At 37.9% G+C, this 20206-nt stretch overlaps 2 protein-coding genes across 4 annotated transcripts; both read left to right on the forward strand.

Moving 5' to 3' along the window:
- The first annotated feature begins 4416 nt into the window (after positions 1-4416).
- LOC135617296 (omega-6 fatty acid desaturase, chloroplastic-like) lies at positions 4417-9131 on the forward strand. Of its 3 annotated transcripts, XR_010488670.1 has the most exons (11): positions 4418-4603; positions 4696-4747; positions 6142-6365; positions 6443-6586; positions 6712-6863; positions 7242-7364; positions 7490-7667; positions 7939-8057; positions 8495-8609; positions 8710-8950; positions 9049-9131. XR_010488670.1 is itself a non-coding variant. In XM_065117365.1 (10 exons), exons 1-10 carry the CDS (start codon positions 4565-4567, stop codon positions 8872-8874), a joined length of 1305 nt encoding a protein of 434 aa, XP_064973437.1. In that variant the 5' UTR covers positions 4417-4564; the 3' UTR covers positions 8875-9131. The 3 variants fall into 3 exon arrangements, 2 of the variants coding, with proteins under 2 accessions (XP_064973437.1, XP_064973436.1); XM_065117365.1 differs by having other exon boundaries at positions 4417-4603; positions 6148-6365; positions 8710-9131; XM_065117364.1 differs by having other exon boundaries at positions 8710-9131.
- A 1082-nt stretch (positions 9132-10213) lies between these two features.
- On the forward strand, positions 10214-11609 carry LOC135617298 (uncharacterized). The gene has a single exon (XM_065117366.1). It carries the CDS (start codon positions 10278-10280, stop codon positions 11325-11327), a length of 1050 nt encoding a protein of 349 aa, XP_064973438.1. The 5' UTR covers positions 10214-10277; the 3' UTR covers positions 11328-11609.
- The last annotated feature ends 8597 nt before the right edge of the window (positions 11610-20206 follow it).

The following is a 20206-nucleotide window of genomic DNA, read 5'->3' on the forward strand; positions in this document are numbered from 1 at the left end:
ACCACCCGCTCGTCCGAGTCTTCCGCCTTGCTCAGGTCATACCCCTTGGTCACACGTCGTACAGGATGAACGGGCCAACAACTGACCATTGCGATCGTTTGGAAACCTCCCTGGCACTGACCCGAGGGCGAACCGGCGGGAACGACCACTGAAAGCGGAAGCCACGCCCCGGACCCCCCAGCAACGGCTGACGCATGGCTTCCTTCGGGGGGGGGGGGTGGGGAGGGAGGGGAGAATGATGAAGGTAATAATAATGATGGGACGTAAACTGACGTCGCCTACTCCCGGGTGACGTCTCCTAGGTCACGCGAACCGAGGAGACGCATGGGTCATCTGCCTTGGTCTGACCTGACAGCGCTAGGCCGAGACAGACCCGAACGCCGACCGAGGCAAGCTGCCATCCTGTAAGAGCCCGATCCTCCACGCAACCCCAACACTGAAGTCAGACGCCTTCCCAAGTACGGTCCTGCTCCCTGCGAGCGGGCACATCAACAACGGTGACCTTCTGTATAAAAACCATCACGTTCAGAACGAGGGGGGGACCTCCTAAGACCATAAACTGACTTGACCGTCGAAGGGGTCGGGTCGAGCTCTCCTGACCCGACCTGTATGCAGGGATGAAGACGGAGCGCCTCCCACCACGCGCCCAGGCAAGGAGTTCCCTCCCGGAGGAAACGATTGTCCCATCGAGACTGGACTAATGCAGTCGGCTACCTCAGCACTCTCAAGGGTAATCTCGGAAGATCTTCGCTCATTCGGACCCGAACTCAGTCGTGTTGGCCCCGAGGCCGTAGCTTAAAGTTGTTTACACGAACACTTGTGACCGAGGATATGAGCAATGAAGAACATGAAGAGTTTTGCAGCGTAGAACACCGCTGGAGGGCAGTGCAGGTGGGTGCTTTCTCCGGTGAGGAAGAACATAAAGGCTTCATTAACAGAAAGTGCTCGATGACAATCATTGTTGTGCCTTGCTTACAGCGATGGCAGTGAGTTCTCAGATGAACTGCTTTGCTTTTACCTTTTTTTTATGCTATTGTTGAAGATGTCACAAAGGCCACGATCTTTGGAGGGCATTTAGGCGAGCCGATCTGTTCTGCTGAGTGTACCATGAAAGAATGAAACGAAGAACATATTTTTTTTCGTAAAAATATGATGCTCCCTATTTATAGAGGGAGGATTTTTCTTGACAGAGCAGTAAGATTTTCTCATGCAATTGAAAAAATCTTAATTGTTATCATAAAAAATCTTAACTGATATCAACTTATTCCTAAATATAAAAAAAATACAACTATATGATGCATTCAAGGGAAAGGAAGAAGCATTCTTGGTTCATAACTTACCAAAAGTGATTTGATGAAGAAACATACCAAATAATTGTCCTCTAAAGACATTAAATCATTTATGAATTCAGCTTGAAAGAATATATTTCAAGAAAAACATAACTCAAAGTTCAAGGTAAAAGAGATCGGGACACATACAAACGACTCATGAATCATAGATGGAAAAGACCGATGATATGAATGATTTGAATGTTATTATAAACCAAACACCGACAGTGTAAGCAAAATTTTAGTAGCAAAGAAGAAACGAATGCAAATTTTATTTTTATTAATTACTGTGATAAATTGAAAACTAATTAATTTATGATCTCATCAGCCTTCTCCACATCCAAACTTGGGAAAATTATGATTATAAGGAGCCATGGACGATGCAAAGTGGCTTTCGTTCGTTATGTTCTTTTGGCACTCTACACATGAATAGGATGATACCTTCAGATTGATTGGCTAAATGAAACTTGTAATATTATCGGGATCAAAAAACTCCTATGGCTGCATCAACTCCCCATTCATTTAGAAAATAAATAATGATTTCCCCTCTTCAATAATAAAAAAAATCTTCCATTATATGCACTTGATCTCGAGTACTTGTTCATACTGGCTATTATGCTAGATCGATCATGTCCGATCGAAACATTACGAAGCTAAAAGCTCTTCGGCTTAGATGGGAAAGAACACCTGTAAATTGATTGGTTTAAAGTTAATATTGATGGATCTTGTATCTCATCTTTCAGGATAGAGACGCTAGATTAAACTACTTGGGAAGCTGCTACCCATAGTATGATGATATCAATTAAACATACTCTTATCACAATTCATTTTTATAACTATTTCATATTTGATATGAGAAATGCCGAGATTATTCGGATCAATCGGTTCGATTCAGGGCCATGTGCACAAGAAACTATGTGCGGTAGCTTCGACGTCCGTCGATAAAAAAAAAAATTGACATAAAAATTGAGGTGCCCGACGAGATCTCTTCGACATTTAATTTAATCCCGAGGTGAAAATGAAGTCCCGGGTGAACAACGATGACCGACATCTCTAAAAATGAATTAGGAAGCTTGACCTAGTGGGATATTTTATAGTATAACTAGAATATAATTTCCTAGATTATTTATAATAGCTTACCATAGGTGACTAGCCGACTAATTTAGAGTCACATACGAATGAAACTCAACATGACTAAGGAGGGGAGCTCGGGTCTCTGCGAATGGGCCAACATGTATACAGATTGACATTAGGTAAGTTAGCCGATGAGATCACTATGATAGTAGTCTTGAGGTGAAAAATAATATCATATATGAAAACCTATGTAATAGTGATTTGGTGGGCTTAGCCCAATGAAAAATTTTATAATATAGATAAATATTATTTTCTATATTCTTTACGGTAACTTAGATTGTGATTGTGATTGTGATTGAGCACAAAAGTCATTTCCAAAACAGATCCAATTAATTGTGTGTTGATTTGATCTTGATCCTTTTACATCAGCGTGGTGAAGGACCATTTCCCCCTCCGTTTCTGTCCCTTTCATGATATTTATTTTCGAGCCTCTTTTCTTCTCTTTTGAGTGCATGGTCATCAAACACACAACATATTTTACCTTTGGGAAAGTATTTAATCTCCATTAAGCTCTGACATATTTTCTTTATGTACACTTTGATCTTACATTTGAGTGGACTCAATCTTTATGAACGTTAATCTTGAATTTGATAATTTTTTTATAAAAAAATTAGTCTTAATTTTTTTTTTTTTTACAGAACACTTCAACTTCCAAAAATTCTTACAGACTATTTCATCCTTTTGAAATGGTAAAAGTAATCATCCAATAACTCTTGTATCTTCTCTCTCACCTTTTTAATTAATCATGTACCAATTCAACCAATCGAAAACTTAGATAGATTCAAAATAAATTATATCGATCAATTTACTGTTATATATATATATATATATATATATATATATATATATATATATATATATATATATATATATATATATATAATCAATTTATATTATTAAAATAATAAATAAATATATATTAAAAATAAAATTGATAAAATATAAACAATAAATTTAAAATTAAATTTTCTAACTATAAAGTCAAGAGTAATATGATAATAATATTTATATATTTTTAAAATAAAAATATAATAATTTTTTAAAAAAACTTAAAATAAATTTTATATTTTGGTTTGGTATTTTCAACATCTGAATAGTTTAAATTTTTCTTATTTGTTTTTTAATTTTCATAAAAATATGATGCATCCATGCAATATTTTTTTAACATTTTATCTTCTAAATAGGTGAAAAACCTACTCTAAAAATTTGGTTCAAAAAAATCCAAGCCCTTTAAATAAATAAATAAATATATATATATATTACAAAATATAATATTTATTATTATATTATTTTTTACTTTATAGTTAATAATTTTTAAATTTGTCGATTATTGATTATTGATATTTTATATGTTTATTTTTAAAATTTAATAATATAAATTGATATATTTTAATAAATTAATTTAATATAATTTTTTTAATATTAAGATGATATACATTAATATTTTTGGATAAATTTAGTAGATGGGCTCCCAACGTGATCAATAAAGGTTTGAAAACCTAGTAATGCCATCGCCTCAAAATTCTCACTCGCATTCCACGTTTTAATTATGTTATTTTTAACCCTCTTTAAAAATAACATAATTGTTACTACAAACTTTAATATGTCAAAAAATATTTCTTTTATTTATTATTAACCTCCATATGATGAGCATAAGTTAACATCTACTAAGAATCACCAACAGTTGATAATTTTAAAATTAAAATTATTAAAAACCCTTCGGATATTAACTATAACATATATATATATATATATATATATTTATATACATATGTAAATTTTAAATTTAGAGAGACAAATATTTACTTATTTAATTTTGTAAAAAAATACTTACAGAAAAATGTTCAGATTTACCTACGTGGCAGTAATTAAGGGGGCAAGAACCACTGTGTAGCAGTAGCCAAGACGCGGCGGCTTCGGCTCATGACACGACATGAGATCCACCTTAGCCACAAAATCCAACCCGCCGCAGAGCTCGCTCGCTCCCCCGTTCTCTATATCCCCTCCGCCCACCTTTACCCGCACCGCTCCCTCGACGCCGCCACGGTCTATTACCTCTCTTCCGCCGCCGCTCTGGGTGGGTGCTTCCCTCCCCCCAGATAATGGCGTGCGCGCTTTCCACTCCAATCCTTCGCCTCGAGGTGAGCCGCTGCCACTTACACTGAGCTGCGCTTAGTTTCTTAATTGCCTTCGGAAAAGATGCATCTTTTACGGGTTTATTTTCTCATCTTAGGCGACTTCTTCTCGGAGGGCATCGTGCGGCACGAGGCTGGAAATCTGTCGAGGTAGTTCCCTGAAATCCCCTTTTTGGATGCACTAGAAAGCTGGTTTCTTGCCTTTTTTCTGCACTCGACGTGGGTTCTCTTTTGTTCTTTTTCTCAAGTTAAGGCTATGGTTTGGGAAATCTTAGGGTTTGTTAACGAGAAATTGCAAATTCTTCGGTCAATGCATTCTGTTGATACAGAGATTCCCTTTTTCTTGTCCTGGTTAGTAAAAAGATTATCACCCATCAAAAAAGTATTTTATGCAATTAACTCTACATTTTTACATCGATTGAGCCCCACTTCCCTTTATCTTAACTCATGAAGATTCGGTACAACATTCAGAAAAGACAACCAAAAGCGAGACCTCAAACATGAACCGGTTACTCCTGTCTATACGAATGCAAAATGTTATTTCTTTTTTGTTCATATCCCTTATCTCAGGTTTTGGTTGCAAGTTGATGTAGAATTTTCTGGCCTTAGGCCATCGTATCAACTATTTATTGCTCTAAATGATTAATAGCATAGTTTGCATTTAGATTGCCTGCAAAGGACATAGGTGGATTTGTCGCATTATAGACAAGAAAATCTTGGGCTTTGTTCAGTCATTCAAGTATTTGGAACTTCAACAAAATTTGGCTTCATCATTTTGTTGGTTGGCATTGCCGTAGTGGCTTGGTACCAAGTTTGCCTGTGTTGCGTGGAAATTAGTGATTTCTTTGGAGCTTGAGAAGAGTGCCATTAGGATTTTACCTGAAATCTTCAGCAAAATTTTCATGTTTTTGCAGACTCTTTCTTTCCTAGTCAGTGTTGGTTGAAATTATTCCTCCAACCATGTAAAAAATCTTGGTTTGAGATGCATTGGGTTTTCCATTATACATAGAAGATTATTTAGGATGCCCCTAACCTTCATATACATAAACCCATGAGGAAAGGTTTAGTCAAGCTCATTTGATTATCATACCCTTTACAATTATTAGTCATGATTAACAGATAGATTAGAAACTATGTTATGTTGTTGTTCCATGCCGTAACCCTTCTAGACCAATTGAAAAATCTGAGATGGGCTTTAGATACACTGATCTAAGTATGCTTATCCATCTAGCCTTCATAGTTGAGAGAGTCAAGAACTTTGCAGGTTTATCACCTTCAAGAACTATTTTCTTTTCTTTTAAATTGCTTCAAAAATTAACTATGAACTTAAGCAGCTTTTATTTCTTGTTATTAGTTATTATACATCTTCTAAGCAATAAGCTTAGTAGCTCATGTCATGTATGATAATATGATATCTTTATATTTTTAAGTTTGAAATGTAATGTATCCATCGGTTACCTGGCATATAAAAGGAAAAGAAAATGAACATTTGAATATGAGAACCAATCAGTTTGTATTTGTTATAACTTGATGCATTTGGCAAGGTTTAGACTTCTTAGGAGCAAGAAGGAAATACCCCTGTCAAATTCTATCCTACAAAAATCCATCTTATGTGGTTCGGGCCATGGTGTTGCCCGCTTCACGCCCAATTCTAGATAATGAGGAGGAAAGAAAGCAGATGTCTGAAAGATATGGCTTTACACAAATTGGGGAACCACTTCCAGATAACATTATGCTGAAAGATATCATGGATACACTGCCTAAAATGGTGCTGAATCAATTTCTCAGGTTTTTCTTTTAGTTGATTATGTATAGTATGACTACTTATCAGAAGTTTTATTGAAGCTATTTGAAATCGATGACATGAAAGCATGGAGGTCAATTTTGATATCGGTGACTTCCTATGCATTGGGGATTTTGATGATTGCAAAAGCCCCATGGTATTTGCTTCCTCTAGCTTGGGCTTGGACTGGCACGGCAGTGACAGGGGTTAGTTTCTTTGTCTCCTCGATATGCTTTCATATCTGTTTTCTGTTGAATGTTGCTACTAAAATCTTGTGATATTCATTTTCTTTCCTTGATTTTTCCACCTTACTAACACTTCTCTTTTGAAGTTTTTTGTGATAGGCCATGACTGCGCTCACAAGTCATTTTCAAGGAATAAATTGGTTGAAGACATCGTGGGAACCCTAGCATTTTTACCCCTAGTATACCCATTTGAGCCTTGGCGATTTAAGCATGATAGGCATCATGCTAAAACAAACATGTCTGTTTCTTGTGACCTTTTCAAAATTCTTTTCCTTGTATTTACTCTTTTAAATGCACATACTTGTTGAAGATCACAAGGTCTCCAAGCGATATAATCTAGCTTACTATCCATGCACAATCTTTTTTGTTTCCAGGATCTTTCTAATGCAATAATCCTGTTTCTTGTATTGGAGAATATACTTTTCCTGATTGGAATTTCACTTTAACACAGTATTCATTTCATATCAAAATTATTTGGACTAAGAATGAAAAAAAAGGTTCTCTGCTTTCACAATTTTCTTGGTTGAGATATTTTTGCAAGTAAACAACACATGCGCAAAAAAGGTAATTATCAAAGTTCTGCTTGATCTTTTAATGGTTGTCCCTAAAATATCAGGTTGTCAGAAGATACTGCTTGGCACCCTGTATGGCCAGAGGAGTTCAACTCCTCCCCTCTTCTGAGGAAGGCAATAATATTTGGTTATGGACCATTCAGGCCTTGGATGTCAATAGCTCATTGGTATGTCAGCTGTAGACTCAAATAATGTTAATTTAGACTACATTCATTGGCAAGTTTCCACAAAATTATCCAGCTTCCTGATAGTTTGATGCTAATTTTTCCCAAAATTAACAAGCATCTAATAGGTTGATTTGGCACTTCGATTTGAAAAAGTTCAGACCTTCTGAAGTTGGAAGGGTGAAGATCAGTTTAGCATGTGTATTTGCGTTTATGGCTATTGGATGGCCATTGATTGTCTATAAGGCAGGGATCATAGGATGGATCAAGTTTTGGCTCATGCCGTGGCTGGGATATCACTTTTGGGTACTATTCACTTCATTACTTTTCTTTTTTTCTTTTTATATAGCCAATAATTTTGTCTCCATTATGTTGTATACCTTGGAATACGAGATTAACCATGGTCGCTTCATTTATTTTTTCTTTTTTTCTTTTTATATTGGCAATAATTTTGTCTGCATCACATTGTATATCTTGGAATAAGACGATAACCATGGTCACTTGGGAAAAATTTTGTTATTTTACACTCCACACTCCAATTTTTTTTTTAATTTAGTTTCTTCTGAAATTTGCCTAGATGAGCACCTTTACAATGGTCCATCATACTGCTCCTCATATACCATTCAAAACATCAGAAGAGTGGAATGCTGCTCAGGCACAACTTAACGGCACAGTTCACTGTAACTATCCTCGTTGGTATGTCATCAACTATTCAGCTTTTTTTCTCCTCAATCACGTTATTGGATTTTCAGCTTTGCTTAAATTATTTCCTGTTGTACTGTGGAACTTCTCCCGATAAAAATCTTTGAGAATTAGGAAAATGTGACATTTATATATGCTATCTATACAAGGCCATACAATCACAGAATTAATCTGTTTATGAAGTTGCATAGTATTGGATTATCACAGGTGTTGCCTTTGATTCACTCATGATTAGTTCTTAGTGCCCCAGAAAACTGAGACAAGTATATCCTACATGAAAATCTTTGTAACTGTGCGTGTTGCAAGTATATCCTACAAAAATTTATATCAAGGCTAGAGCTCTCCAGTTTCTCGTGTTGCAGGGCTGCTGAGTTAATAGTTTTTGTAACTGTTCGTGTTTGTGTATATAAACATCTGATATCTATTGGCAGGATTGAGATCCTATGTCATGATATCAATGTGCATATTCCGCATCATATTTCTTCTAGGATACCAAGTTACAACCTCCGGGTAGCTCATAAGTCACTCCAAGAAAATTGGGGAAAGGTGTGTTAGGACTTTTTTTTTTTTAATTTCATGCACTATTATTATTGAAAAATATTACCTTTAAGCATTCTCATTACTTTTGTCGAATTTTAATCAACAGTATCTCACTGAAGCCAACTGGAATTGGCGTCTGATGAAGACAATAATGACTATGTGCCATGTATATGACAAGGAGCGATATTATGTGCCATTCGATGACATTGCTCCTGAAAATGAGTCGTACCCAATCAAATTCCTCCAAAAAGCCATGCCTGACTATGCATGATACTTAGATGCTGCTTTTGGATCCTCTCATCTCTTTGTCATCCAAGCAGCAGCAAGATGCAAGACACGATTGTTTGGTATGCTCAAATTTATTACATTTTTCTACGGAAGATATACTTGTGAAATTTTGACTTCAAATTAGTTGTTCAAACTTACTTGTCTCGGTTCTCTGCAGTATATACAGCTCTTTACATAAGATTTTGTTATGGATGGTTGCCATCAGAATGACATTCATTGAAATGGTTATTTGCTTGTTAATTGTGCTGGGTTGTGATGGCCAAGTGTGCTAAGCATAATGTTCAAGGTGTGTGAAGTGATTTTCAGGAAACTGCAAGACTGTTTTCCATAATTCAGCTTCATTCATTCCTACACCATGTTGCCCTTTGATATATGGAGAATCTTAGCTCAATGATGTCAAAGCTGAAAAGTTTACGGGATGCTGTTTCCGTCGGCTCGTGCATGAGGTTCCAACCAATGCAAAGTCGTAGAACTAGCGGTTTTAGTAAATGAGTACCTTCTGTTGCACCTTCTGTTTCTGCATCAGTATATTTCACTTGATTCTAATGTTTGATAAACTAAACCGATCTCGGATATCATATGGCAACTCTCCGACCCTGGAGTCGTCTTTGTTTTGAGTTCAATCTGCAGGAGGGTTGATTGTGTGAGCACCACCACCCTTAAATACAGTGTGTTTATGGTGTCTTGGATCCTATTAACACTTGTATATATTCTTTGCAACATAGAAATATAAGTTGCATGGCATATTTGATTGAGACTTGGGTGTTGGAAATCTCATATAAATTTTTTACATCTAAAACATTGATTTAATAAGACTTAATTGTTCATCTCTCTAACAAGTAAAGATAGGATTTTCATGTCCTTAATTTGCAATGATATCCTTTAAAAAAAATCAAAACATTATTTTATTAAAAGTTTACCAAATTTAGATTACAGAAGGGTAATCTTGTGGTCGGACCAAATATAATATTTTTCTTATGATTGAAATGAAAAGAAAGAATTTTTGGGTATGAATAAGGGAAACAAACAAACAAACATTGCAACGTTTCCAATACACAGCGTGGGAGAACAAAAAAAAGATCATCAGGTCTTCAGTAGTTTTCTAAAGACGAAATCTATTTCCTTTCACGGTCGCTTCATTTGGCCAAGTTGTTGGACCGGACCCGTCGGTTCGCTTGGGTCGCTTATGCAATCCAGTTAATCGTGCTCGGGTTTACGTCGATTTCTAATTGAACCGGATTGTTGTGGTGGTGCAACTCCTATACGAGTTGTATTATATATAATTATATATATATGTAGTAGTATCCACAATTATACCACACAAAATTTGTCACCAACTTGTTTCACTCCTTCGATCGAGAAAGGAAAGGGCACGCAACCCTAGCGATGGAGTTCCGGCGGAAGAAGCTCCAAATCGTCGTACGATCTCCCGATCTCGGCCTTCCCGCTAGATGCATAACCCTCGCCCCTGATCTCACCCTCCGCGGTCTCAAGCTCGCATTCCTCCCAGGAATTCTCCTCCGACAACCGCTCGCCTTCGAATCCCTCTATTTCGATCTCGGCGGAAGGCCGCTCACGGACTCCTCCACCCTTACCGACGCCGGTATCGCTGCCGGATCATCCGCCCTTCTCACCCTTCGCCTCCGCCTCCGCGGCGGCGGCGGCGATGGCGGGGCTACCGGCGCCGAGTCCCGCGACTGCTACCTCAACATGTATGCCACCAAGAAGCCCGACAAGGTGGACCCCAATGAGACCCGGCTGTCCAAGTGGACAACATGTGCGCTCTCCGGCGAGCCCCTCGCCCCACCCGTTGTCGTCGACCGTCTCGGCAATCTGTTCAACAAGGAGGCGCTCGTCGAGGCCCTAATCCATAAGAATATCCCCAAGGAGTTCAGTCATATTATGGGATTGAAGGACATGATCCCGATCCATTTGTCTCTGAATCCTGGTGCCGCTAATTCCGAGACGAGGTTCGAGTGCCCGATCACGGGTCTTGAGTTCAATGGGAAATATGGATTCTTGGTGCTTCGTGGCTGTGGGCATGTTTTGAGTGTGAAGGCCCTCAAAGAAGTCAAATCTTCCGCTTGCTTGGTTTGCCATAAAGAGTTCTCGGAGTCAGATAAGCTTGTCATCAATGGGAGCATGGAGGAAGTTGCAGTGCTGAGAGAGAGGATGGATGGGGAGAGGGGTAAATTGAAGGAGAGGAAGGAAAAGAAGGCTAGTGCACACCTAAGTGGCACCAAGCATGCTGGCGACGAGAATGATGGGATCTTGGATAATGGGAGAAAGGTTGGAGGAGCGAAAAGGTTCAAGGCCATGGATATGGTTCCTGCCAATGCCACAAAAGAAGTTTATGGATCAATTTTTATTTCTTCGAAGAAATCAGACTTCAAGGAGACTTTTTCTTGCAGGTCGCTTCCACTAGGCAGGAACTGATTCTAGAAATGACAGATGGTTTCTTCAATTCGAAAGGGTATTTCCTGTATCGTACTGTATGGTTCTTCTGTAATATTCCAGCTGCTGCTTCATCCATTTAGGTTCTAGTGACTTCCCATATACCCGATGCTTATGACTAATTCATGTAATGATGAATTGTATGCCACATCACCTTCTTCGTCCTAGCCCTCAAATTGCATCCTTGATGTTTGGGCCTCTTAAATAGAATTTTAACTTGTATCAGCATGCATATGCTTTGGAATCGAATGGAAGTTTTGATTATGTGCTTTTTTTTTTTTCCTTTCACATACATGGGTTATCAACTTTACTAGAAGCACATGTTTACGTATTTATCTTTCGTAACTGTGATGCTCGAGAAGTTCATGTTGAAGTATCGGTTTTATTTTATTTACCTTAAATTATATATTTTAAACATAACTCAACCAAGTTTCGATAGTTAACTAAATTAAAAAGGTCTATCTATTCTATTGGAACCATGTCTGGTGGACATTTGGTCTTTTCAGGTGTTTGAACATTAGTTTTCAATATGACTGCATACCTTTACCTGTTTTTTATGGTTTTGATCATGATACTGGGAAACTATTTTAAAATCTGGGAATAGGATTAGCTTATGCATTATGTTACTAATTTCTGAAGATTGATTGGAAGCCTCCTATTCTAGATGAACTACCATAAAATACTGGCATGATTTATACAATATTCCAATTAAGTTGGATATTCTTGTTTCCTTCACTCTTGTGATAACTATGCAGGATTTATTTTAATACAAATATGGAGATTAAATTGTTAATGTTGGAAATTGACCTTGTAGCCAGATTATATGTCTCTGCTTTCTGATGATCTAAGAGATTTCTCATGAAGACTTATAAAGTATGATACTCAAGAAAATACTAAAATGATTTATATTCTTTTTGAAGATTGTAATCGGATCTTAATAATTCTTGATGTCGATTTGATCTCACTTCGTTCTGTATGGAACTCAATCTTTGGTATTAATGTGTGCTGGCTTGAATATTTATTGAGGATTTGTTGTTTCTTTATTATAAGATCAATTCAGAGGGATGGATTTTGGAATTATAAGTTCATATATATATATATATATATATCAGTTATTTTCCTCTGTACTAGAATGAATTTTAAATCCAAACTATGGAAAAAAAAGTTGGTGTAGGCATGAGTTGGCTTTCTGCTGTGGAAGAATGGTTTTTCTATTGTTGTGTCTGTACGTGTGTGTTTTGGCTCTATAACTTGAATTGAGAGGTTTTACTATCTCACCCATGGAGAGTCTGATGGGACATCTGGTTATTAGAAGTCCTGGTTGGGTTATTTTTGTGGTAATTGAAATTTCTCTTTTTTTTTAATATCTGCAAGTTTTTTATTGGTTTAGGTTTACTATAGGAAGAGATATGGTTCATGAGTTCAACTGGTAAGATTACAAATGAAATCATACTCTAGTCTAATACTTTGTTCTCATGAAATGTGGTCTGTTAAAGTGCATGTGGCTGATACTTGGTTTATGTGGAGAGACACTTTTGGAGCAAAGTGTTTTGACACTCTGGTGGAACATAGTAAATGCTCACCATCACTTCTTTAACCATATGACATTCTTCCCCTGGAAGGTGGCTTGTTTCCATCAACCTTTGAGCTTTTTGGAAGCATAAACAACTCTTCAGTAAGATCTTGTTAGTTCAAGTAACTTGGTTTAATTGAATTTGTAAATGCTCCCCTTCCATATTGTTTTATGATGTCATTCATTTTTATTTGCTTGAAAATAAGACATTATAGTTGGAGTATTTTTATTTATTGTCTTCCTATAAAAGTTAATTATGTGGATTCCTAGGGTAGACCTCTGGACTTTATGATGGTGCCTCATTTAAGTTCATTTATTTTGGTATCCAAAACCAACTTTAATCAATTGATGGTAGCTTACACTGCAGAGCAGGTTACATCACTAATTAGAAGGGTTAGAAGGGTAAGGTTGCATACATTGACCCTTTCCAAACTTCACATCACTAGGAACATTATGCATTGGGCCATCTTGTTTTACTTATGTGAAGTTACATAAAATAATCTCTTGCTTAAATACTTATTCTACTCAAGTAAAGATATTCGTAGGAGTGTCTTCTAGTCTGCTGATCTGCTTTCTGAAGTTGTGGATTCCACATGCTGCTACCACTGGTTGATTTACCAATTATTATTTTATGTTATGGATACTGTCCGCTTGGTTTATTTTCCCATTATTATTTGTTCCTCTCTGAGACTAAACATTTCTTCTTTCTCCTTTCCCCACTATATGGTGAATGCAAAAGTCAAATGTTTATTTTCTTAATTCTTTTCTCTTTCCGAATCATCCCTCCTATCCCTAAAACCTAGAATCTTTCAATTTTTATTGCCTCTTCAGATCTTCCAACATTGACTCTCTTTTCCCTTTCCACATCTCAAATTGTAGTTTGATGTTTCTGCTTTAGAGATATGACAGAAAAGAATGAACTTTGAGAAGAAAATTGACAGGGGTCAACATGTGGTTCATTAACAAACCTAATATGTGTGCTTTGATTGAAACTTGAAACATCACCAAACTTGTTGCTGATTAGATTTTCTTTCTTTATTTTTTGTGGGTGTCTAAATTATTGCTCTATTTATGACTGCTTGCGTGTACATCTGATCAAGTGTTTAGTCACGAATGTGACACAACACATCAAGGAGGCAAGAGGGTTTTGGGTCAGATGTATACACAAGCAGTCATGAATAGACATAGAAGCCCTCACAAACAATGTGGTTGGCACACAGTCCCGAACCCACCTCCTCTTCCCTTCCTTCATGTGTACCGTGTGGAGCAATGCTCTTGACTGGACATAGAAGCCCTAACTTAGCTTTCTGTAAGGATCCTCTCCAATATTATTCTTTTATTTAGAATCCTTCAGTTAACATGTTCCAACCATTAGCCCATCTACCCTACAATGCGTGCAAGTCCTTTCCAATTATAATTTTCTTTTTATGGTGGAGGCTGTGATGATCTATTTGAATGTGAGAGTATATGGATTAGATTTTGAAAGAAACAATAGACTTCTCTTTTGAGTTTGTTCTTAATGGAAGCAGGCAGCTAAGAGCAAAATTTAGTCCCTCTGCAGTATATACAGTCCCATCCCTTCTTTCATTAGTTTTTAACATTTAGTCCCTCTTGATTGGAAGTAAAATTTCTGGTCTCTCTTCCTCTCTCTATGGAATTTTTACACACAAATGTCCACAATTAATTGACAACAAATTATGGAGTACTGAGACAGTAATCTATTGTTACAAGCTACATGGCAATCATCCAAATCACTAGCTATTAGAACTTTTCACATTTGATTTACGCAGTGGTCAAGGTGTCAGCATGGTTTGGTCCAGTTCCGGATGTACAAGGTTGTCCCGTGGATGCTCGTGTGGTGAGGGCTAGCATCGAGTTGGGTCGGGTTTGAGTCTTGTCCCCTGAGCGCGGTCTTCTCTCTTGACGAGTGACTTGCTTCTTTGTTGCTGGGCTCCTACACATTGGACGAGGTCAGGAGGGGGATTTTCCGATTCGACCCCTCCGAAGCGTAAGTTAACTTTTGGTGAAATGAGAGAGAGTTGAGTGTTCGAAGTCCCCGTCTTATTGGTAAGAGAGTTGGCTTTTATACCTTCAACGAGGTAGTCAGTCGTACGCGGTCCTTTAATGACCATCGACTCCTCGGGAAGATGACTTATACCCTGTAGTCGAGCACTGACCAACCTGTATGGGTCGGCGCCGTGTTGCGCCATCCTGAGTTGTAACATCCCTCATTTTTGAAAATTTTGTAAGGGCCTATTTGTAATGTAGGGACCTAAATGTAAATATTAAAAATGTGATATGATTTGTGAAAGATCCATATTAGGTTTATAAAAAAAAAATGATGGACATGTGTCATTAGCTAACTTAAGGTTGGTGCCACTTATGTTTGTTCTAAGGATGATACATAAACTTCTTTCATACATGCTTGTTACCTTGCAATTTTTGTGTTAGTCAAACCTAAGTAATTAGATGAGAACTTAAAGGAGGAAAACTTAGCTGCAACCAACATGGGTTTGAGAAGAGAAGGGAAGAGGAATTGAAGTAGAAGAGGAAGAAAAAGCTTTGCTTTGGCTTAAGATTTTGCATCAATTCTACACATTTGGGACTCAAATTTTTCAAAGATAAGTGTTCTAACCCTTTCCTACAGAAATCTTGATATCTGATTTCATCTTAATTTTGAAAACTTTGGAAGATTTTGGCTTCATACTTGATATTTATATCGTTTGGGAATAAACTGTGAATCTGAAATTTTTCGAGATTTGACTTTTCTGTATTGTGCTAGTCATAACTTTCTACACAGATTCTTGATTTTGGAAAAACCAAATGCATCTGAAAATAAACTCACAGCTCTTTCTTTTGATACCAAGATTGATAAATTTGGAGTTTATTTACCTACTGAAACTATTATTTCAATTGACCCTATGAAATCTGTAAAACAGAGACTGTCGGTTTTAACATTTCAATACTCTCTTGCTTATAACTCATTGCTGAAAACTCTGATTTATGCAAAATATGATTTATCAGAAACTAGACTCATAAATCTTTATGTGCATATCTGATTTGAATAATTTAGAGCATAAATGTCTATTGAATCATCTGTTCTAATCAACTCTATGAATTCTGCAAAACAGAGATAATGCTCTCTTACCTTTGGTTACTAAATTATTTATAACTCCTTGTTGGAAACTCCTATTCATACAAAACATGATTTATCTAAAACTAGATTGATACATCTTTCGAATGACCCATATTTTGTGTAAATTGGAGCATAATTGGTTATCCAAATGATTCATACAATGTGCCTCTCAAATTCTGTCAGAATCGAGCTTTGGTCGATTTCACCTATTCTTGTTTCATCTCTTTGGAAATTGATTTCAGCCAATATCCTTAGTTCAGTTGAGCTTTACATTATTGCTTTGAATTCCTGTATACTCTTGTCCTTTAATTTTTTGTATACCTGAATCTATTATGTAATGTTCATGTTTGTGTCGTAATGTTTCGTATAGGCACATGCATTCTGTTGTTCCGCATGTGTTTCCGATATGTCCCAATTTATTATTCACAATACCCTTTTGTACTTTGGTGTTTGTGGGAATAATATGAAACTTTGTCAAAAATGTTAAAGGGATTATTTGAACCTTTGCTAGAAATGGTAAAGGTTATGTGCTTAGAGCCCACAATGCTCTAGATTATGTTTGGTGGTCATATTAAAAAATGGATGGACCATATTATGTTATGATCCCACTTCACAATCTATATATTTGATATGATATCCAAAGCTTTGTTTATGTGCTTTGGATAAGAATGAAATGTATGCAACGTCATATACAACGTTTGAGCTTCTATTTCACATTTGTTCTTTTATATATTCTGAAATGTTTCATTTGTTATTGATATGCTCCGAAACATTTCATACGTCATTGATATGCTCCGAAATACTTTATATATCATTGATATGTTTCGTAACATTTCGTACGCCATTGATATGCTCCGAAACGCTTCATATGCCAATGATATACTTCAAAATGCTTTATATTCCATTGATATATTTCGAAGCATTTCATCCGCCATTGATATGTTCCGAAATGTTTCATCCGCCATTGATATACTCCAAAATGCTTCATATGTCATTGATATGTTTCGAAACATTTCATACATTACTGATATGTTCCGAAATGTTTCATTTGTTATTGATATGCTTCGAACATTTCATACGTCCTTGATATGCTCCGCAATGCTTCATATGCCATTGATATACTCTGTAACATTTCATACACCATTGATATGCTTCGAAATGTTTCCAATGCCATTGATATACTCCGAAATGCTTCATATGTTATTGATATGTTCCAAAACATTTCATACACCATTGATATGTTCCGAAATGTTTCATCCGCCATTGATATGCTCCGAAATGTTTCATATGCCATTGATATATTTCGAAACATTTTATACACCATTGATATGCTTCGAAATATTTCATCTGCCATTGATATGTTTCAAAATATTTCATACGCCATTGATATGCCCCGAAATGCTCCTTACGTCAATGATTTGCTCCAATTAGTCTTTACTCCCTTGTTATGAACAAAACATGCTTCGAATGAAATAACATTGTAATTTTGCATTCGTTGAGTGGCTATTTATGAACTCTTGTATCCCTGCCTTGTATTTGGTACCTTATTTGCTTGAAAACTAGCCTCTTTCGTCATAGATATGTTAGTCATTTGCTGAGCTCTATATGCTCACTCCGTTGCTATATAAATTTTTTAGGATAACTTGTCGCTCATTAGAATGTTTAAATTGGGCTGAGGCTGTAGAAAGCTAAAAGACTTTGGGCAAACCTTTTGTGGATGATATATTTTTGTTGTATAAGTACACTTAGTGTCTAATAGAATGTTGATGGTAAATATGAACTTATGAGTTTTGTGAAAGTTTAAAGAACTTCTCATGTTTAGGATTTTGGAGTGTTAAGTAAATTTGTGTAATAATATGAACATATGGTAAACATTGGTTTTAGTGATTGTATAGAATACCACACTTGTGGATTTATGAGCTAGTTGTTGTCTTTGTAAGTTGGTTTTAGATTTTACGATTCATCGAGTAATGTGGTATATGATTTTAAACTACATAGATCTTATGAATTATGAAATTATGGATGTGACTTGAATGTTTTCTCAGTGTCCTCAAATGTGTGTTTGGATCCTGGAACGGATTATTGCTGATTAAAATATTATCGATTTTAAGATAGGGTCACACCTCTTGAATGAGAATTAAATTCAGGGGGCGTGACACGAGTTTTGCGGAACGACCTTGGGGTGTCCAACGTTGTACGGGTCAGCATCGTCCCGTATTTTGTGGAGCGACTTTGGGGTGTCTGGCGCTGAACAATGTGGAGGTCGCTTGGTCGCCTTGTTCGGGTCTGAGGTGTCGTTCTTCGACAACCCGGAGGTCCCTTGTTTGCTGCTACGTGGATAGTGCTAAAATGTGTCAGGCGTGGTGCATCTTGCAAGCTAGGTCATTCATTGTGTTGGGATTGGTGGCACGGCTGCTGGTTGGCCAGGGACTTCCCGCTTGGTGCCGAACAGGTCGAACATCTTCGGAGGGTCGAGCCGACTAATCATCGAGTCTTGGATGTAGGGCTAGCCGAACGATCTATCCGAACTTATCGGAGTAACATTGCTTGGATTCACCTTAGACCAAGCGATTGATTACGACTGCTTATGACTGGTCGAGCAGCACTACTCGGGTATTGGGGACTAGCCTGGCCGAGCAGCGTGGCTCGGGTGCTGGCTTGGCCAAGCAACATAACTCGGGCCCATGTTTGGTCGAGCAGCATCACTCGGGTACATTTTTGGTCGAGTAACTGCTCGGACATCGACTGAACCAAGCAGCGACTTGCTGCTGTTAGGATCAAGAGCGGGGTCGGCACTAAGAGGGGGGGTGAATTAGTGCAGCGGTAAAATAACGTCGGTTTAAAAACTTCGTTGCGATAAAATCGGTTTCGTAAAGATGTTAACTTGAAAGTGTGTTCGTAAAAGAGTAGTGGATGTAAAGAGCAAGTAAGGAGGTTTGCAGTTAAAGTAAATTGCACAAATAAAACGCAAACCAGATTTTAGAGTGGTTCGGTCGTCATGACCTATATCCACTTCGCCGATTCCTCTTCTGTTGAGGCCACCGGCATCCACTATTGGTCTTCTTTCAATAAGCGAAGACCAACCACCTTTTACACCCCTCTTCTCCTTTTCACAGGTTTAGGAGACAACCCTTACAAGCACTCACACTCCTTTTACATAATTCTAAACTTAGAGTGGAGGAGGAAATTTCTAAAGAGATTACAACAGCGTTTTCTCACTTTTGAATACTCTGTGCTTGTGTCTTTTAACTAGGGATGAGAGGGGTATTTTATAAGCTTCAAGTTGATTCAAACTACCTGCGCTGGGCGGTACCATCGCCTGGGAGGTTGTGCTGGGCGGTACCACCGCCCAGACTGGCGGTGCCACCGCTTGGGTGGTTGTGCTGGGCGGTACCACCGCCCACCTGGCACCCTGCCAGGGGCGGTACAACTGCCCAGACTAGCGGTACCACCGCCTGACATAGTCTCGAAGACTATGTCACGACGGTGAGACTTCTTAGGGCATTGTTTGGGCCTCTCATTGGGCCCAACACAGTCCTTACATGGGCCTAGTTGGCCCCTAATTGGGTTGGCCCAAATTCAAACCCAATTACATGCTAACTATGAAATCTAAGATATAATCTGAGCTAAACAAGTCCGTAAGCCTATTCTTTCAGCGAGCTTCTGGTGATCTTCCGGCGAACTTCCGACGATTTCTCGGTAATGTTCCGGCGGACTCCCGGCAAGCTCTTGGACTTCACGACGATCTTCTTGGCGAGTTCTGACGAGCTTCTCTGGCAAGCTCCGAGACTTCTCGGCTGGTTCTGCCAGAACTTTCGACAAACGTCCGGACTTCTGATGAACTCTCGAAATCCCAACGAAGTCGTGTCCTTGACTCCGGGACTTCATTTTGATTCATGCCTTGCTATCGTAGTTAATCCTGCACGTGTAAAAACATACTTCGATCTAGACAATTAATACTAAGCATTAATCATGTTGTCCGGCATGTCATTGGTCCCTCGACGCTTCGTTCGATTCTTCGACGCATCGTCCTCTCTTGCGGCCTATTGTCCAATCTGCCAGTTGACTCCGCAACTTCGATATCCTTAGCGCAATATCCACTCTTCTTGGTCCGATGCCCAAATCCATGGCCCGAAGCCTTCTGTTGATACG

The sequence above is a fragment of the Musa acuminata genome, chromosome BXJ2-7, assembly GCF_036884655.1.
Source record: "Musa acuminata AAA Group cultivar baxijiao chromosome BXJ2-7, Cavendish_Baxijiao_AAA, whole genome shotgun sequence".
Lineage (NCBI taxonomy): Eukaryota > Viridiplantae > Streptophyta > Magnoliopsida > Zingiberales > Musaceae > Musa > Musa acuminata.

Coding starts and splice junctions, on each gene's coding strand:
- LOC135617296 (XM_065117364.1), top strand. CDS start 4,565: ATGGCGTGCGCGCTTTCCACTCCAATCCTTCGCCTCGAG. Junction 4,748..6,141: donor GAGGCTGGAAATCTGTCGAG/GTAGTTCCCTGA, acceptor GCATTTGGCAAG/GTTTAGACTTCTTAGGAGCA. Junction 6,587..6,711: donor CTGGCACGGCAGTGACAGGG/GTTAGTTTCTTT, acceptor TCTCTTTTGAAG/TTTTTTGTGATAGGCCATGA.
- LOC135617298 (XM_065117366.1), top strand. CDS start 10,278: ATGGAGTTCCGGCGGAAGAAGCTCCAAATCGTCGTACGATCTCCCGAT.